The 20815-nt window shown below is 30.7% G+C and overlaps 2 protein-coding genes across 5 annotated transcripts in view; both read left to right on the top strand.

Annotated features, from left to right (window-relative positions):
• The window catches only part of LOC111676366 (inhibitory POU protein), a 45210-nt gene extending 37066 nt beyond the window's left edge, over window positions 1–8144 (top strand). For 2 of the 4 annotated variants that reach the window (XM_023437280.2, XM_023437276.2), the window contains 5 exons: window positions 5913–6090; window positions 6180–6320; window positions 6423–6654; window positions 7539–7702; window positions 7760–8144. In XM_023437280.2, coding sequence (XP_023293048.1) covers window positions 5913–6090; window positions 6180–6320; window positions 6423–6654; window positions 7539–7702; window positions 7760–7821 — 777 coding nt within the window. In that variant the 3' untranslated portion in view covers window positions 7822–8144. The remainder of the gene's footprint in view (window positions 1–5912; window positions 6091–6179; window positions 6321–6422; window positions 6655–7538; window positions 7703–7759) is intronic. The other 2 variants (XM_023437282.2, XM_023437278.2) reach the window with 1 other exon arrangement.
• On the top strand, window positions 7913–12539 carry LOC124419032. Its single transcript, XM_046947168.1, has 2 exons — window positions 7913–8144; window positions 12402–12539. The coding sequence occupies exons 1-2, from the start codon at window positions 7913–7915 to the stop codon at window positions 12479–12481; spliced, it is 312 nt and encodes a 103-aa protein (XP_046803124.1). The 3' UTR covers window positions 12482–12539.
• The last annotated feature ends 8276 nt before the right edge of the window (window positions 12540–20815 follow it).

Genomic DNA, 20815 nt, shown 5'->3' with positions numbered 1-20815 from the left:
CAATATCTTCTTTGTAAGCAAAATATACTCTAAATATAACTACCTATTTGTAAGGGAGCGTAGAAGTACTTGTCCTAAATAACGAGTTAAAATAATGAGTTAAAATGCTAATAAAGAAGTAACTCATTAATCTTTAATGTAAGTTTTTCCTGAGCCTATAAAAAATTTCTTTGAATCATAACTAAAGCTCCATATTATATAGCAGATGAGAACATCCTCATTCATTGCCAAATACTTCCGAGTGGCAATGAATGAGTATTACGTTAAAGCCTTCTAACAATCCAATACTGTATTAGTTTTCACTATAATTCCTGATATCTCCATAATTGTCTCCTGGCTATCATTGAAATTGTTAACCTCTATTGCACTTTAATCACACTGTTTTTGTTTGGACTTTTGGAAAATAGTGTAGGGATCAGGTAAACAGTAATATAATTATGATTTTAGATAAACAATGTATAACCCCAAGCTCGCTTTAACCCCTAATTCAGAGGCAACCGTGTAGCAGTGTATAAGTACGAATATTTGCTCTAATGACCCGCTTGACCATGATATTTTACTTTGTATATTTTATGCGATTAGGCGCCAATGTATAAGATGCCGTATTTTATAACTATTTTGATCAATTCGTCTAAAGTTATCAGCTATTTTGCTGTAAGTGACGCCTCACATCTCATACGAATGTATATGTTTTAATGAGTGGAATATCATGCAAAGCTTACAGGGCATTGGTTGATGAAGTGCCCATTTCATGATTAAGGTTCTCTTACAAACGTCTAGCACCGATGTTTCTTGTTGATCATAGACCGTTTCAACGCTTCTTCGGGTTACCGAAATTAATGCCACCTTGTGGTGTATCGCGAAATATCCTTCTTCTACTTTAACCTAAAACTTGCCTTAGGAATGAATAAATGTATCAGTGGTCACGTTGTTAAAAACGCCTTCGATGAATATTGCCTGTTTTCTATCGAAGGATTCACTTATATAGGGGACAACATGATTTAACGTGTATTCGAACAAATATTTGAGGTCCTGACTGATATACTTATTTTCACCTAAGTTTCGACAAAGTTTTTAAGTAGGAAAAACATAAGATTTATCGGTCGATTAAATACATAAGTACTTATACTTTTATTATAAAGGTAAACTGTACAATAAATTAATAAAATTTTATATAAGATTTCGGCTATGTCATGTCCTTAAAAATTGTTCAACTACTGTGTTTCATTGAGGAAGACAGTTGAAAAATAAAACGTATTATCATTACAATGTTTTGTTTCTTTTGTCAATGCTATTCAAATATTCAATAATTATGAACAGTTTGTTTTTAATTGAATCGACAGATTTCTATTTTAATGGATATTTATGTATTTTCATAGGTTTAACCAATTAAAAATTCTTGTAATTTATTGGATAAAGAATTATTCCACATGAATGGAATGAAATATTGCTGGTGGTCGCGTGATTTAGAATGGCCACGTTTATGAATGTAGTGTTATTCGTTCTAAAATATAGTTTTCGGAAATCTTAGTTCAGAAGTTAAAAATATTATATTAGTATTATTAATAGACTTGATGGTATTTAGAATAGACAGATAGATATTGATAATTCGATTTTGCTCAAAATATACGTACTTAATTGAGTTCGATTATAATCGATCATTATTTGGTAATCAATTCCACTTACATACATATGTAGAATCTATAATAAACCGCTACTTAATTGGATTCATGTTCGAGGACGTCTCCTCGAATCTCTAATTGAATCTCTAATCACAGTCTTGTGGTGTGACGTGCAACCGAAACCCAAATTGATAACATGGTCATGAGCAAAATATGACGTGGTTCTGATGGATATGCAAAGCATAGACGGCGCCGAGATATCCAGTGATCATTATATATTATTCGCTACCATATGATTGAAAGTATCGGCAATAAAGATTGATAAAAAGCGACCAACCAGCGACCAACACATTGTTAACAGAACAAGCCCCAGAAAGCCTGGCTGACAGGGAAAACAAGGAATCTAATAAATGTAGCGTACAAAAAAGAAGAACGAAGTTAGCTGTGCCAAAATCAGGACTACGAAAGCTCTGACTGAACAAGATGATAAAGCGCTGGCTGTTTTAAAGGCTTTGTAGCAAACAAATTGCAAATGAACTATAGAAAGCTGCTAAACCATCGAAGCCGACATTGCGTCAATTAAAGAACTCCACATTATCTACCACCAAACTTTTGATAAAATTGCTACCGCTAATAAAGGTTCCGGGAAAATATTACACCAAAACTATTTCCGCTCCAGCCCAAACATCAAAAGCGAGCATATGCACCTGCTTCCAATACCAGTCGAATAGTCAATATAATTCAACACAACCTAGTATCTCCGAAATGTCATCTGCGATTACATGAATGAAGTCCAATAAAGCTCCTGATTCTAACAACATATCCAGAAACTTCTGCATATACTCATATCAAATTTCTGAAATTAAAACTTTGTCGCCGAAGAAAGGAAATCTTTCTATTTGCAGGAAAATCACGTTATTAAACGTTAAAGATTCGAGCACATTATCAACAATTTTATATCAGGCGATCAGCTTGCCTGAGAAAAGAACTGGCCGGAAATCAAGCGTGGTCCAAATTAGTAAAACAATCCGTCGAATGGTGCACACCGCTATACCTGAACATTATTGATTTTGAGAAAGTTGGAATGCATAGGAGTCTTTGGAAATGAAAAGCTTGTGCGATAAGTAAGTGTGGATTGGCTATAACTTAAGAAAGTCGATATAGTACGTTCAGCTCTAGATTGGAATCAACATCGTAGGGTAGACAATAATGGCGGAAAATCAAAAACTTAGCTTTAAATTTAAAAAAATTGCTAAGGATATACATATGTTTTTCCTAGGAATTATTGTAAAATATGTATAAACACAGAGACAAATTTAATAACAAAATGAGGCTTTTTCTTTAATAATTCTAGAACTAAGGCAAATTTTATAAATGTTTGAATACTAACAATTAAAATTGACAAATTGGATGAATGTTTTTATTTCCTTAGAAATGTTCATACTTTAACAATGCTTTTCCTTGTGCAATTGTATTCTTACATTCTTGCGTTTTGAACATTGTTATGAACAAATAATGTTCCTAAAAAAATTATATTTGTATTAGGATTGGAATATAAAACGATTGTGTTCCAAAAACAAAAAAAAAAAAAACAACTTTATATGAGAAAAAAAAATAATGTACTATTTTTGTACTATCTGTACATTAGTCATGTCCTTTAATGTAAGAGAATTTAGTTTTTCTTAAAGTTAGGTACATAGCTGGTTGTTTAATACATCAATTCCGATTGGGACTACTATAAGGAGCTTTCCGTGGAAAGCACCTTATAGTCAAGATAACTATGCACTTTCGTTACCGATTATATCTCGAAAAGAATTCATTTCTTAAAATCCATGTCACAGATATCCTAATTCAATTTAGGCATTCCGTTATTTTTGGTATTATAAAGATTGTAGTATATTTATATTTCTGGGTGTTTGATATAGAATTCTGGTCCCAAAGTATCCCTTACTTTAGAGACATCCGTATAGCAACGGATTCCTCCAGGTATTTGCATTAATGTTCGACTTGGCCATAACATTCTATCTAGGTTCAGTGTTTCAAAATACCCGACATATTTTGTGTCTGGTTACGATCGGTTTATTAAAGAAAATTTTAAATAATTATGTAAAAACTAAAAATCATAAAAAATAGATATTAACTATGTGTGTATCTTGAGCAGGTCTAATGTACACTTCCACATAAATAAACTTTATATATGTATGTATGTGTGTATATATGTACGTATTATATATACAAACATACCTATAGTACATTATATATGCATGATATAAAATGTAGGTATGTATGTATATTTGTTTGTATGTATATTATGTAGATGCTTTTGTATGTATGTATATATTTTGTATATAAATGTAAGAGTATGTACATATGTATGTGTTTGTATGAGTGAGTATACATATTTGTATTCTTATCAATATTACACACTATGAAACATGGAATTTTTAATGTATTTTTCCCAATGAAAATGCATTGTACTCGAATATTGTATTGTGTTGTATTGTATTTTGTTGGTGAACAATAACAACAACAATAACAAAATAAAAAAAATAGTATATCAACAAAGATTTGATTCAATTCTAAGCGAACATATTAACAGAATTTTTTGCAGGCACTCCAGCCAACCACAGAACAGATTCAAATGATTTTCGAAATACTAACCAGGGGTTGCAAAATTCCTGCGACGGCGTACTGGTACCCATCAGATACATAAATAAAGGTTCATTTCAAATAGATAGAGCCAAGGGTGAAACCAATAAAAGCCTTTCTAAATTTGGGATTGGTTTATAATTGAAGAGCTCCACTTTAACGACATTATGTATTATTTCTTATTGTTAATTTTTTTTGTTGTTTTCATCGTCGTTGTTGCTGGTTTATGCTCGTTGTTGTTGTAGATACTTTTGCTGTTGTTTTACAATTTCATTTCCATTTTATTCTGTTGTTGTTCTTGTTTTATTTTTTGCAATGTAAATGAACGAACGATTGTTTAAATGAAAAGAGGAACCGAACAGAAAATTGTACACCCACACGCACTCAATTGATATGTGTGTATGTATGTATATGTATCTGTATTATATTTAAATATGTAAATACGATTTTAAAGTACAAATCCTAATTAATATAAGTATACATTTTTGTTAAAAGTTCTTTAATATTTTTCCCTACATTGTTTAACACTTTGTAATATTTTTAACATAATTATTATAATTATTATGTATTAAGATTAATTAATGTTATCAATAAAAAATAATGATTTAATTATGAAATTTGCTCTAAAGTTTGAAAATCAAATAAGACAATAACCCAAAATATTTTGACTCAGACCTTTGAAAATATGGAGATCAACTCCAGTAAAAACTTTGAATGATCCCTCTAAGCAACTTTTCAGATGTGGTGCATGTTTTTAGGACACTATCGGGCCTGTTCTACACTCCATTTCTTGGACATTTTTGTTAGTAAAGAAATTTTATATATAGTGCTGTTTATTTATATCCACAGTTCAAGAACTGAACGCAATACCTACAAATTTTCCAATTGCTTCTTAAGAGGGTCCCATACGATTTTTTTATACTCTCAAGCTTATAAAAGCAATTATTTTCCCTTTTTAGTTGCCAACAAATCCCGAGTAGCCGAGTTGCCCAGGTTCAGGAAGAGTATTCTGTTGAAGTAGTTTTACAATAAATAGAGTGTTAGATTTAACTTTATCAGCTGATATCGCCCTTCAGTGTATGGGTAAACATGTTTATTCTTATCCAATTTACGCATTCTGTTACTATTCGGACTATTCGCTAGTGTAGAGATAAGGTAGACGGTAATATAATTTTGACAAGTGGCTCTTGGTGGAATATCCAGTAAAGTTTCCAGAGCATTGGTCATGACACCATTCATATATAATCAGACAAAAAATTGCTATTAGATGAATATTTTTATAAAATTAAGCTATAGCTTTGCTAAGCTGCAAAAACGTATGCAAAAATATTTATAAAAATATTTCTATTAATATAAAACAAATAAGAATCTATAGTCGGACATGGCCGACCACATGATACCCAAAACCAGTTTCTGTTAAGTTTAATCAAATTATATTGAAAATTGCCTATTGATTACAAGGTTTACTTGGACGGACAGACGTACGGACTAAATGATTATGAGCCGATTTGTATACTTTAAGATGTGTATTTCAATGCGTTACATACATCAGCAATATACCCTCCCCACTAAAGTGGTGAAGGGTATAAAAATTTCAAGACATTAAAATATTTGAATCTTAATAAAATCCTTTTTTTACAGATGCATCATTCCATGGACCAACTGGATATGCTGGATCCAACAGGTTCAATGACAACACTCGCCCCCATTTCAGAAACGCCTTTAACACCTACGCACCAACATTTACATGGATCCTACCATAGTATGAACCATATGATGAGTCATCATCATCCAAGTAGTTTAAGTGGACATTCTGCGGGTATGCATTAAAGAAACTATTTTCTATTTAAACCGCATTATTTTAGTTTATAAAAATTGTCGACAATTAATATATTACATTCAAAAAAGGTCACCATGGTCATTCTGCAGTACATCATCCTGTGATAACAGCCGCTGTAGCGGCGGCGGGTCTACATCCGGATACCGATACAGATCCTAGAGAACTTGAAGCCTTTGCCGAGCGATTTAAACAACGAAGAATAAAACTAGGTAAAAAATTAAATAAATGTTATAAAACTAAGATTTCTTCGTGGCATGAAATTAAAATAAAATGTATGAAACTTAAAAATTCTTAAATATCAATTCAAATAGGAGTTACACAAGCGGATGTTGGTAAAGCACTAGCGAATTTAAAGTTACCTGGAGTTGGGGCACTTTCACAAAGTACAATCTGTCGTTTTGAGAGTCTAACACTGTCGCACAATAATATGATTGCGCTCAAGCCTATTTTACAAGCGTGGCTTGAAGAAGCCGAGGCACAGGCGAAAAACAAAAGACGAGATCCCGATGCCCCAAGTGTACTTCCTGCTGGCGAAAAGAAAAGGTAGACAGCGTTTTAGTTAAAGCCCTTCAAAATTCCATCTTACATGTATCTGTATTCCGTTGAAGGCATTAACGCAACTCCAGTTTCAAATGTTCAAATTCCAGTCCAAAATTTATCATTAACGGCTTATGAATAATTGCATTTGAGTTGTCAGATTAGTACCTAACACAATATCATTATAATCATTAAAAGATTATTTTTAAATTCGACATGTTTTTAATTTGATTAGCTAATACTGGAGTAGCGTGGATATATTGGAAATTATTACACTCGTTTATTGGCTATAAAGATTTAAAAATATATAAATTACACAGACACGTGTACACTTAATTCGATTATTGACTTTGACTAAATAAATATTATTGTACGATATATTATTTAGGGAAAAAATCTGTATTAACTAAAATTTAGAATGTGAGAGGTTTTGGAATAATAATTTTCTTTATGTTTATGTTTATTTTTATTTAAATTATAATTTATTTAAATTCAACGAAAAAAAATTTAAAAATCAGAAACAAAGTAGACAATTTAGTACTTTTCATTATCTTTATTCCAGTGTATGTATTAATTTTTTCTTTTTAAATGAAAATTTATCCAAGCAATTATATAGTCAGATGAAGAATAACTAGCCAAGAAGGACACAAATTATTTTAGTAAATGTCAAAAACATAAACAAATGCATGTAAATATAAGAACATACATATGCACACACGATCGAAAAAAAGATACATATGCACACACGATCGAAAAAAAGACACATACATATTGATATATGTGTGTGTTGGTATATTTACTATATATTGGAACAGAGAATAGAGGGAATCATTTTCAACTACACTTTGAATATCATTTATCGAGTAATCTATATCGAGTCTTTTTTCAAGAAAAAGGACTTCCATTGCGGCACCTGAAAAGCGATCTCTGGAAGCGTACTTTGCCGTACAACCGAGGCCATCTGGGGAGAAGATAGCTGCCATTGCTGAGAAGCTGGACCTTAAGAAGAATGTGGTGAGAGTCTGGTTCTGCAATCAGAGACAAAAACAAAAACGTATGAAATTTGCTGCACAACAACAATGACAAACAACTAATTCAGCCACACCATTAGGTATTGTTAGTAGCGTTACACCTTCGATGACTGGACACGGATCGGCGGGGTTTGGTTACTGATAGTCGATGTTTCCTGGAGAGCACTACATGTAGAGTTATCAACAACACCTCCCCAACACAAGGACGTGAGCACCCCAATCAACACCAAACTATGAAGACGATAACAGAGACGCCGACCAAGATGAAGACGACTGAGACGAAAACCACTAAGATGAAGAAGAAGACGTTGAGCGAGCGTGAGTGCACTTATCCTCCTACATCAACCCCATTTATAATGACATGGATTCACACCCTATTTGCCAACAATCAAATGCGAATATTTATGGAACGATCAATGCAAACAATGGACCAACATATCAAATGCAATAACATTACTACTAATGGTGAGTATACCATTATAAACAATTTAACAGAAATATTTATTAAACTATTAAAATAGAAAAACAAACGTTTTGCATTCTATAACTGTTTTCGTTTTTAACCAGCCAGTAAGAATTAAAAATATAAAGAAACATAAGTATTCTATTTTTAAAACTATATAACAATTCACCCACTTGATATTTTCGAATCCTACACCAGTGGTTAATTTTAAATGTGATTTATTTTTTATTGTATATCGAAACCATTTTACATTGGTTTCGATATGCATACTAATTAAAATATTTATTGAAGACAAACTAATTTTCTAACCGGTCTAGCTGAAATATGGAACGATGTAGATAAAATTTGTTGGACAGATTAATATTTGTATAACATTTATTTGTGCTGAATTTAATTGCAATATTATTGGTTATTAGTGAATTGTGAATTGGTCATTCGTGGCTTATTCTGAAGGGGGTTTTATGAGAAAGCGAAGGTAAAATGAAACCCGATCATTACGAAATTCGGATAGGTTATCAACTTAAGTTTGTAATTTCAACAAAAAGATATCTACAGTGTAAAATAACTAGTAGGTAACTTTACCAAAGGGGTAAGTTGACATGTATTTTAAATCAGTATCTATGGATTTAGATTACTAAATATTTTTACACTTAAAGTAACTATGCACTAATAAATACCTATTTGTTCAAATTACAAGCGTTAGTTTTATATTTCATTTAGTTTAACATTGAAGTAAACTGAAATTTGTATAGAATTCTGAAATCGCTTTAAAGAATAAAATTGTGCGACATACTCCTAAAAAACCATGATATACTATAACTGTAAATTACAAGTCGCAATTTTCTCCAAATCACCATCATACCTAATCCCAACAAGAAGAGATTTTTTGCATGTAGGAGTAGGGAAAAATATGGCTCTATGCTTATAAATGTTGGTAGGGGAAGTTAAGTCTACTTCAAAGTTATTAATGTAAAATTTAAAAGTGTTTTTAGTGTTTCTAAGTGAATTTTGGCCTTTAAGTCATTTTCTGAAGGGGAGTTTGTATGGGGGCTAGTCGAAATAATGGACCGATTTTAACCATTTTCAATAGGCATCCTTAGGCCAAAATAAGCGTGTATGCCAAATTTCATCCAAATAATCGACTCAGAAAATGATTCTAAGCCGATTGGTATACTTTATGGTGGGTATAGGACGAATATTTTTCTATGTTACAAACATCAGCACAAACCCAATATACCCTCCCCACTAAAGTGGAGTAGGGTATAATTACATTTGAAGAAATTTTAATTAAAGCTTTACCTATTACAATTACTTGTAATTAAAGTTTTGACAATTACAATGCTTTGAAATTTTAATTGAAATTTAAATTTTGCGGAAATTCTTCAATTACAATTACTTGAAATTGTAATTGAAGAATTTCCAATTACAATTGCTTGTAATTGTGAATTTTTTCCTTATAATTACATGTAATTTTTAGAATGTAATACCTTAATTACAATTACAAGTAATTTTAATTGGAAACTTCAATTACAATTACATTAATCGTAATTGACAAAATGGACAAATTGGTCAATTACACATTACAAATAATAGTAATCGGAAAAATTACAAGTATTTGTAATTGGTTATTACTCAATTACACATTATAAGTAATTGCAATTGTAATTGACCATGTTATAATTTACTTATAATTTACTATATCTAAGCTATTGACAGAGGAGGGAGTGGTTCTTGATGATCATATTTGGACAATCACAGGAAACTTCGAATTATTTATAGAGATCGCTCACAACTTCTAAGGCTAAAATGAAAAATTCAAACAATCTATTGTAAATTCAAACGCATAGGAGATGTTGTCTTAATGTGGAAGAAGATAGAAGCCGAAAATGAGCCAAAATAGTAGTAGATAGGAGATCAGAACGATCCGTGCTATGTGAAATATATAATAGACTACAAAAGTAAAGTGGAAGATGTGATCAACGATTAGATAAAGTTAAATCAATAATACGTCTGTTTCGTAAGGAAATATAAAACAAATCGATATGTTAAATGTTTATTGATCTAATCATTATCTTATTATCTAGTCTTGTTATTTGAAAGATAATGTTAACAAGGAGTTCAGCAGAGTCTGGTGTCACACTAATGTATTTACTGGTAGCAACAGTGAGTCTGTTAAAGAACAAGTATCTTCCTGAGCTCATAAAGTCTAATGTCAAAATTAAATGAAGCAATATGGCAAATGAGCTCATATTGGTAATTATTTGCACAAAAATGTTTACTGGTCGAGGTAAAATGGAAGATCTTTCAAAGTAAAGTAGACCCTGAGTATCGTCTAGAATCGATAATGGAGGAGTTAAACGAGACCCTGGAAACTTTGATATGAAGAGGTAGCGTGGTTAAACCCGTATTTAACCATTAACAAAGATCGATGAGTGCAATTGGACTTGTAAGAGACTTAAACTAATAAAGGAGAGATCTGAGAGATAATCGATTAAACTAGCATGGTCAAGGATGCAATCAAAAACGTTGCACCATACAAGGCTTTAAAATACGCATATACTGTCTGGACTTAAGAGTGATATTTATTCCTTAACATGGAATTCCTCGTAACCGAAGCCATATCGATCTATAAATTACTAAAAAAACTTGAAAAACGCGCAACACCCGTCAAAGTTCGGAAGTTAAAACAACATACTAATCTAAAGGGTAACAGCGCACAGTGATATAGGAAAAAAAAGAGGGAAATAATTCGGTAACTTCTAAACGGTTAATCCGATTTTAATGAAATTTGGTATGCACAAAGAGGAGGTGTTGTCGAGTTTAGGTTTTGAATTTGGACCTTAAAGGCCAACCAGAGGCCCGGCGGGGGTCCTCAAATTAGGACACCTCGACTATGTAAATTTTTAAAACGATCCTATTTCTTCAATTGAGTTCCGATTTAAAAAAAATCGTATATAGAATCTCCTCATCGAGCACTATAAAAAATGTCGTCGTAGCAGTAAATTATCTCTTATAGTTTAGGAGATATTCGCATTTGAAAATTAAAATTTTAAAATTTTTACCGTCCTTACTTTAGTTTTTTGATAATAGCGGATCCAAATATTCCCGATTTTAACAACAAGTTTAAGAAAATTTAACATAGCCGAGGTGTCCTAATTTGAGGACCCCCCGCCGGGCCTATAAGGTCCAATTTCAAAACCTAAACTCGACAACACCTCCTCTTTGTGCATACCAAAATAAAGGAATATGATTTCGTTAAAAATCGATTTTACTGATATGAAGAAGCTTAATAAAATTTCAAATCATGGAATAGATGATTTCGAATGTAAAGAATTTTTTGTTAATCATGCGATTAAAGTGTACAATAAAATAAAAACAACGAAAATATTGCAACAAATACATAGTAAGTTTGTGGTCCAATAAACAAAATGTCTTAGGAAGGAAAAATTTGTTAACTTTTATAGATGATTTCTCTTATTTCATACGAAGTCAAGGAAATCAGAAGTATTTAATTACTTGAAAATGTTTAAATCAATGGTTGAAAAATAAATAAATATAAAGTTGCTTCTTTAAAAACGTTAAAGGTAGAGAGTACCTTCTTATCAGTTGCTTTTAAAGAATTTCGTAAATCTGGATTTTATTCAGTTACTTAATTGTAACAAAAAAGCTCTACAAGAAGTTCAGCGTATTGGTTGAGTATAAGTGGTACTATGAGCACTACGTCAATAACTCACAGCTGAGACCTGGTTCACACTGGGAAACTTTTTTTGAGAAACTTTTGATTTTTGTGTGTGAGAGAAAGAAAGAAATGTCAACCATTTTTTTCTCTCGCATACAAAATCAAAAGTTTATCAACAAAAGTTTCTCAGTGTGAACCAGGTCTGAGTGACCCTTATCTTTAAGCAAATGGACAAATACGGATTTCTGTTATAGGTGAAGTTATCAATGATTGATGGACAGGTTAGATGGTTATACACAAGCACCAGACTTGACTAATCGCATATGAAAACAGAAATTATCAGGACCCGTGAGTTAGGAGATCGCGTTCAAGCAGAAATTAGAATTTGTAAGCCACTACAAATTTTTAACCATAAAATTACATTTTTAATTTTTTAATTTAAAATTTGAAAATACACATTATACATAAAAAAACATAAAACCTTTTATTATATAAAAATTTATCAATGGTTTATAATTAAGTGATTGATAGAATGAAACAATTTAAGTTAAAATGTATCTTTTTCATTTGTATATTTCAGAAAAATTTTATAAACTGGACACTACGACATTCGCCTGTATAATAGTAATACATACTTCTGAGACCTTCAAGGGATTCTGAACGTTCTTTAATTTTAAGAAAACACAACAATAATAAAAATAATAATAATAAATAATAATAACACAATGTCGTGGTATCTATGCTTCCTTTAGATTATTTACTATTTATTAGTTAACTACATACAAGAAGAAGAAAACAAAACACAACTGCATGTTTCGGGCCCAATAGAAAACTATTTTCTGTGGAATGAACTTCAACAACACAATTTGAAACGAATGGAAACGGAAATGGAAATGGAAAGAAAATAAAATGAAATAAATCCAACCAAGCACTTGAAAATGCAACGAATTTAAAATGTTGCCAAACTATAAGTACATAAACAAATAAATACATAGATTATATATATTTAAATAAATGATTATTATATACAGATACATTAGTAAATGGACACATACATGCACTCATATACATATATGAAATTACATATGTATGTTTGTATGTATGTACGAGTATATAGGATAATAATTATAAAATAATATTGATGATTAACATTGTGTGATGATCATCGATGATTTTAATGAACTTTTTACAAAATAAGACTAGATTTGTACAGATTAGAATTATACACTTGTAAATGTATGGAAACATTTCAATAATAATAAAAATAATTAAAAAAAAAACAAATAAAAATAATAAATTTTAAAAAAAGAACAAATAAAACACAAACTAAATGAGAATTATTATTATGAAATTATAATTATTTATATATATATACATACAACCAAACAAAAAAAACAACCAACCATTTGAAAATAAGTAGTTTTGTATCTAAGTAGCAATAAATTTTTAATACCCAATTGCAAAAAATTTTCATTTATTTATATCTACAATACATACATAACTCATAGATTCGAATATACATACATATTTACTTATAATCCTTTTTTAGTTTTATTCATTTATTTATTTTTCAAAATCATAAATCTTAATTTTTGTACATAAATAGTTATTATACGTTTTAATTGTTAATTTCAATTCATAATTGCCAAGTGCATCATATGTGTAAATAAAAAAATTCAAGAAAAAATTAAATAATAAATAATTCTCGCATTTTGCAATGTGATACATAAAAGATTTTCTTTCTTTTGATTTGTTTAAACAAATAGCAGAAAAAACGATTTTTGTATTGGTTATTTGTCAAGTTATCGTTAAGATGTTAATAATTGGGTACTAAGTATAAACAGCAGAACCGATTTTCTTGAAATTTTCACAGTGTCTTTCTGTAGGCTATTTCGAAATTTCAAGTATTAAAAGTCGTATATCTCAGAAAGTACAACAGTTAAAGTATTCAAATTTTGTATAGACATTTTTGACATCCATAAGATATTTTTGGGAAAATGGGCGGAATAGCTATAGTGGGCGTGGCACTTTTAATATGAAGAAAATATTAAATAAGTATATCTGAGAAAATATAACAGAGTCCAAAATTTTTTCGGAACCACTTTATTGTTAATATGATTATTTAAGCAAAATGCGGCGGACTAAAAGTAGGGGGCGTGGCAACTCCCATATGAATTAAATACCAAAACTCGCTTATCTGGAAAACTATTACGAGTTAAAATCTTAAAATTTTGCATGAAGAACTTTAATATTCATGTAAACATTTTAGGTAATTAATTGGCGGACTACCAATGGGGGCGTTGTCCGTTGTCTGGGAAACTAATAGACCTAAAATCTTCAAATTTTGCACGAAGAAATTTAACATTTATTTTAACATTTTGGGGGAAAATGGGCGGATTTTCATAAGGGGTGGTTGGAACCTCCCATATGAATTAAATAGAAAAAATCGTTTGTCTGGGAAACTATTTGAGCAAAAATCCTTTGACATTAATATCAACATTTGGGTAATAAATTGACGGACTATGAATTAAATATAAAAATTCGTATATATGAGAAACTATTAGATCTAGAAAATTAAAACTTTACATGAAAAACTGTGACATTCATGCGAACATTTCAAACAAAATGTGCAGACTTTCAATGGGACTTTGGCATCTCCCATAAGAATATATACATATAAATACAAAATTTCATATATCTGGGAAATTATTATATTATTCAAATTTTTCATAGGTTACATAGGTTACATTCAAATCTAAATTAACATTTGGATACATTGGCGAACTTGCAATAATTTGCGTGACATCCCCAATGTGCAAAAAATTTAGTTAGAATTTTTAAAATCGTAAAGCGTTTTTTTATTTACATTGCTTTAAGGGTAGCAAAGCACACTGGATATAGCTAGTATATTTATAAATTTAAAAAAAATATCTGTTGAACTTAGAAAATTTTCTTTCAAAAAATAAATTATTAAAGAAAGAAAAAACAATACTAAAGTTCAAAATTATACTAAAAAATGCCTTAGGACAGCGTCACATGTTCAAAAAATATCGTGATATTTGCTGTATTATGATATGTATTGAACGTGTAGCATGTTATACTGATGGATCGTGTTCCGTATCACAGAAAACCCCAATTTTCTGAAATCTAAAATTCATATCATAGATCACGTGATAAATATTGAAGGTATAGCATACCTTATGATATCAATCAAAATATATTAGTAAAAACATTAAAAAAAATCGTTAAAGAAACATAACAAGTAAGAGTGCTATATTCGGCTGTGCCGAATCTTATATACCCTTCACCTTTGTTGTGGATGCATTATTATTTTATATAATAATTAAAAATTCTATATTATAGTTTTTTTGACACAATATACCGGATATGTAAAAAATATTGAATGTGATTGGAATTTCATTAATAAAATAATTTTTAGAAATAACTAAGCGGTGTACTTTATAGTATTTTGATATAATATACTGGATATTATGTTTGGTTCGAACGGTCCCGCCTCACACTTACCCGACCGAGAAGGGCTCGTCCCCATATCGTAGGGACACGTACACACCACAATCCGGACTGTAGTGGAGTTTTATTAATTAAATTAGTTTTAAGAAACCACAAATTTAATTAAAGAAAAAATTTAAATTCATTAAATACTACATTCACCTAAAAAAACTACTGCATGCATTAAACAAATTATTACAGATAACTACAAAAAACAAATAGCAGTGTTTTCAACACATGCACGGATATTCTTCCTTAAGATTCCAGTTCATTGCTTTTATGTGATTTTAAGCTTGTTTTTAAAAGTGATTGTGATTCATGCATTAAATATTAAAATAAATAAATCGATAACTAAATAAATAAATAAATAAAATAAAATCACTTAACAATCACATTATAATCACTTTTATTTTACAACACTCTTTAACATGCGAAGTGATGATAATAAAATTCGAAGCAAAGTTTAATTTCTAATCATTATTAAACATACATTTAAAATGATCATATTATAATAATATTATAAGTCCTTCATTCATAATATAATGGCATAAAAATCCATTATTATTTATTGAATGTATTGCTACTATTTCATAGCTTTTCATATTTTATATTAGAATTATTTGATTCCTATCAATATTCCGTCATGATAACTGTGAATTGTTGGATAAACCATCAATAGCCGTTGAGTTTAATGTCTGTGCAAAACTGAGATCATCCTAACATTTTGGAGCTACCATTGAAATTTCGCCAATTATTATAATCTTCAAGTCCATTAACTTCGCTATTAATGAATTCACAACATCGTTGCTAAGAGGGCGAATTTCTCCGGAAAACTGATTAATTGGCAATGAGAACATGGCGTGTAATGTAGCTCCTCCTATGCCAAATGCAGCTTTTTCAGTTGGAGCGCACAGTAAAACTTTAACTAAGTTCAGATTAGATCCTGGGACAGAGTTTAACCGTTCTGTTACTGACTGATATGTAGTTTTAATCAGTTTACTTTTACCAACGCATGCCCCTCCACTTATAAATTCGTGGAATTTAATTGATGTAAGTACTCCCGTTGCTTTACATTCAACATTCTGACAGACGTTATTAATTCATCTTTACTTATGAAAGCAGGTAATCTGATTAATCGAATACCATCTGGATTTTCATCATCATTATTTTGATTTCCATCTGCAATATTTAATATCTAGTTCTCCTTCTTTAAGAATTTCGAATAACACTCGATTATTTTCAATTATATTTTTGTGGGTAATGCATGTCTGCTCATTATTATTACCTAACATTTCTTCTTGTTCATTACGCCATGGCATATAAAGCATAACAAGATTTCGAAAATATTCGTCTCTTGCTACATCAATACTAAACTTTGGAAATCTAATAATACTAGCATTTCTTCGCTTATATACATATCCAGAATTGTCTCTTAATGGAAGTGGGGCTCCTACTTCAGTAACATCAAAGTCATTTTCCTGGTAGTCATCTTCATCTTCTTGAAATCGTACATTTCTTCGAAATTTCTTTGAAAATGAATAATAAGCTGCAAAGTGTGCTAAGCAGGCATCATTTAATACATCCAGTCGTAGTAATGATCTAACATGTTGCTTTGAAATACATTTATAGAATCATCATGTAACTCCGCAAGTTCGGACCGAGGTTTTAGAATTCGGACCCTTTTTTCTGGTGCCTGTGTATTTATAAATACTTCAGCATTACTGCATTGCTAGAGATGCATTCCTAGGATATTATATGCAGCTTCTTGTCCGGAAACTTCCGAGGCAGATATAAATTTGTTTCCGATATGCTGAAGTCTTTGTTTGATGCTAAAATTTCCAGTCTGTATTTCATTCTTTGCCTCTGGAAACTCCTCTGTTTGATTTATTTATGTAGTTTACTATATACGACACACATGCGTATGCATCCAATACAAACTGAATGTCCATATTAGCTCTTTGCATGGATAATATTTTAGGGTTAAACGCATTAATGCATCTATCTTTAAAAGATCTTTTTAAAAAACTCGTGGCTTTTTTAAGGAAGATCTTAATGCAAAAATATATTCCTCATATGTCAAGTTAACCCTTTCGTCTGCCAAGAAACTTTCAAAGATTCAAATCGATTGCTTTCATCATCGGATAAATTTCCATTCAAAATGTTATGAATCTTTTCATATTTTTTTTTATAATTTTCCAAATTATTATCAATGTCATCCGGAACTGGAAAGAGAATTTCTGTATTTGGTAAAGGTGGATAAGGGATATGAAATCTACATATCTTTTGTCCTCTTATTTCTCTTTGACACGTTCTGTTGTGATTATGTTTTTGATATGAAACATAATCAGATACTTCCATTATTGTTGAATCTGTTGATATATAAGTGTCAACGAAATTAATTACTGCTGGAAACGTAGTCTCATCGTTCATGTCAAATATTGCCGCATTATCTATCCAGTATATGCCGTGAACATGCGGGGATCCTCTTTGTTGAAATTCTATTCTCCAATAGAATTTGACAACCTTATGTTCACCAAATATTCCTCCAGCACTTTTAAAATGTTTAAAAAGATGTCGTATTCTTTGGTCAAAATATCGTGAACATGTTATTGGATCATGCCGTATTAAGTTATATTTTTCCTGCGTGGTAAGATTCATGGCTTCTCCTTCGGTAATAACTCTATTTTGTACTACTTTGGCTAAAATAACTAGCAATTCAGGTCATTGCGATTCAGCGGCAGACAAAGTTATAAAGAAAGTTGACAAACCAAATTGTCGTATCATCGCTAAAACTTTTTTCTTCTCTCCTTCCCAGTGTGCAGGAGAAGATCGAATTCCTTTTAAAATATGATCATGTTGTACTAGACTTTGTAGAAAATGCACATCTAACATGTTTGATGCCGTATGTTGGTTAGGTCCTACTTTTTTCCTCAAACATGTTGATATGCTTTTTTTACACGTGATAATTTTAACTTTTTATATGAGTATAAAATCTTGTCTACACGTGCACATCTTCTATCATAGCGTCTTGCCTCAGATTTAATAATTTTTCCCACCGTTGCAGTACATGTCCTTTTAACTCCACAGTATATCAATGGATATGATAGCTCTTCAGAGTCTTCATCAAAAATCATATCTACTGGCCTCTGTCCTTGACCAGGAGCAATACTTATCCGTTCCAATGATATATTTTCTTCTGGAATGTTTTTCAAGAGTGTTTCCTGAGGATTAATTTCGTCCGGATCAGTTAAATTTGTAGTATTTTCATTTATTAAATACGGTCTTCAATGTTTGATATAAAAGGAACTTCTTCATTTTGTCCAACATTATCGATCCAATCATCGGAAATACTTATGTTGTGCTTCCTATATAATTCCGTATTAACCAAATATCGGGCAGCCTCTATTATTTTCTTTGGTCTAATTGTTTCACTCATAAAACTGTGATTATATTCCAATCTCCTTTTGAGATGAACTTGAATTACTTCTGTCTCGTCAAAATTTCTTGGAAGCACATCAACAGTTTTATCAAGATGAATTGGAACGTTAGAAGAATGAGCTATGGTATCCCGTTTACGTTCTGCTTCTCTATACATGGGATCTGCCCGATTAGATGAATGCGCTAAAGCATCCCGTTCTAAGTTTCTGAATTCTAGATCTGCGCGCCTAGAGGAATGAGATAAGGTATCTCGCTCACGTTCCATTTCTCTGAATTGCAAGCTTTGTCTCGATCGTCTTAAACGTTGAAATTCATTATCTCGACGACGCTTATTTTCCCTATATTCTTCATTTTCCCTACGCTGTGATTGCATTTGCGAATTACGGGCTCTATCTTCTTCACGATTTGTTTCGCGATAGTGCTCCAAAGCTAGTTGCATTGCGCGTCTACGTTGCGCAGCAGATGTTTTACGTAGTTTAGGCATAATGATTAAATATCCTTTAGCTGATTGTTGGAAAATGTTAATGTTGGGATAAATTATAGAAATATGATATACAATTTTGAGTATGTATATAAGTATGTATTAGTGGTTCCCATTTTGTTTTAATAATTGAAATTAACACAGCAATTTTCAATTAATATTGTCTTTGCTTTTTAATCCTGAAATTAATATGCCGAAATTTAAATCCAATTCAAACTATATAATTTAGAACGACTTTCACAAAATTTACTTTAAACTTAGCAACAAAGCAATAAAAATAATACTTAAGATTTCGGATTTTTAATCATTTTCCCCTTTAAATCATTATTTAAAATCTTCAAAGTATTTGCAAAGGTACTTCACCAAAAATTGAGAAAGCTAAAACTAAAATATATTTCTTTAAAGAGCCTTCACACGATCATATCATATATTGAAAAAGTAAGATTAAATTCCAAACGTATTTCAATAAAGATAATAAAACTCGTATGACTTATACTTTTTGTGTTTATACGACTGGTATAAACAATAACAAAGTGGGTTTCTAGCTTTTTCACTTTTTTGTGTTTACATAAAAATACATCCCTGATCTAATACGACGAAGAGAGCCAACGAATGTCAAATTTTCCATCAGTATTTTGCTCGATGTAGTAAAGTTTCATTACATATCGTGTTTAGACGATCGCATCCGTATCCTTGTACATTAAATTTTGATAGATCATGTGCTCGTGTGAATTTGTCAAAAATATTGATATATATAAATTCAAAATTCACACAAATTCAAAAACTTCATATCATTTTAAGTTTACACAACAAAATTCGTTTTATCTTCATATTTTTAGTGAATAAGGGGGTAAATGTCTTATGTAAAAAGTATAATTTGACCGCGTTCCGTATTTCGCCCCTTTTTGATTTTTTGTAATAATGATATAACCAATTAAAACATCTAGGTAAAGATACATTTCAGTTGAAAATGTCTTAAAGTCGGCCAAGCCATTTAGGTGTGGACCTTATTAAAAACTCGAAACTCCCCTTTTTATCCATTTTAATTTACTTTTTCTAAAATACATCTTTTGACTGATTACAGCAAAATACTTCTCAGGTATTTCCATATTATGTCAAGTATTTCCATATTATGTGCAATTTTGAATGCTAAATCGAAAATATTTTTTCATTAAAATAGCCAAAAATAAGTTTTTATGCACAAAAGTAACAATTTTTTCCCGTTTTTCGTCGTTTTCACCTATTTTTTTTCCCCCTTCTATTGTTTTATAATCGTGAAACAGGCACATAAATAAATATGTGCTCTTATGAGTAAAATAAAAAATATGCAAAAATTCCCTAATAAATCTAATTACTAAATTGTTTTCTTACACCTTTTATATTAACTCTAGAACCATGAAATTATGCATGTCGAGGCCGGAGGTTTAAGTGAGAACATATTCAAAAGGTACTTTTTAAATTTTCTGTAATATTAAATTTAGAAACAGGAAATTAATTATGTGGGGCCCTGAGTAAGTGATAAAATAAAGAAAGAGAATTTTTGGTATTTTTTCGTGTTTCAAAAG

The sequence above is a fragment of the Lucilia cuprina genome, chromosome 3 (genome assembly GCF_022045245.1).
Source record: "Lucilia cuprina isolate Lc7/37 chromosome 3, ASM2204524v1, whole genome shotgun sequence".
NCBI lineage: Eukaryota > Metazoa > Arthropoda > Insecta > Diptera > Calliphoridae > Lucilia > Lucilia cuprina.
The sequence above is the reverse complement of the archived record's forward strand: the minus strand, read 5'-3'. Positions and strand labels throughout refer to the sequence as shown.

Coding starts and splice junctions, on each gene's coding strand:
- LOC124419032 (XM_046947168.1), top strand. CDS start 7,913: ATGAAGACGATAACAGAGACGCCGACCAAGATGAAGACGACTGAGACG. Junction 8,145..12,401: donor CAATAACATTACTACTAATG/GTGAGTATACCA, acceptor TGTATATTTCAG/AAAAATTTTATAAACTGGAC.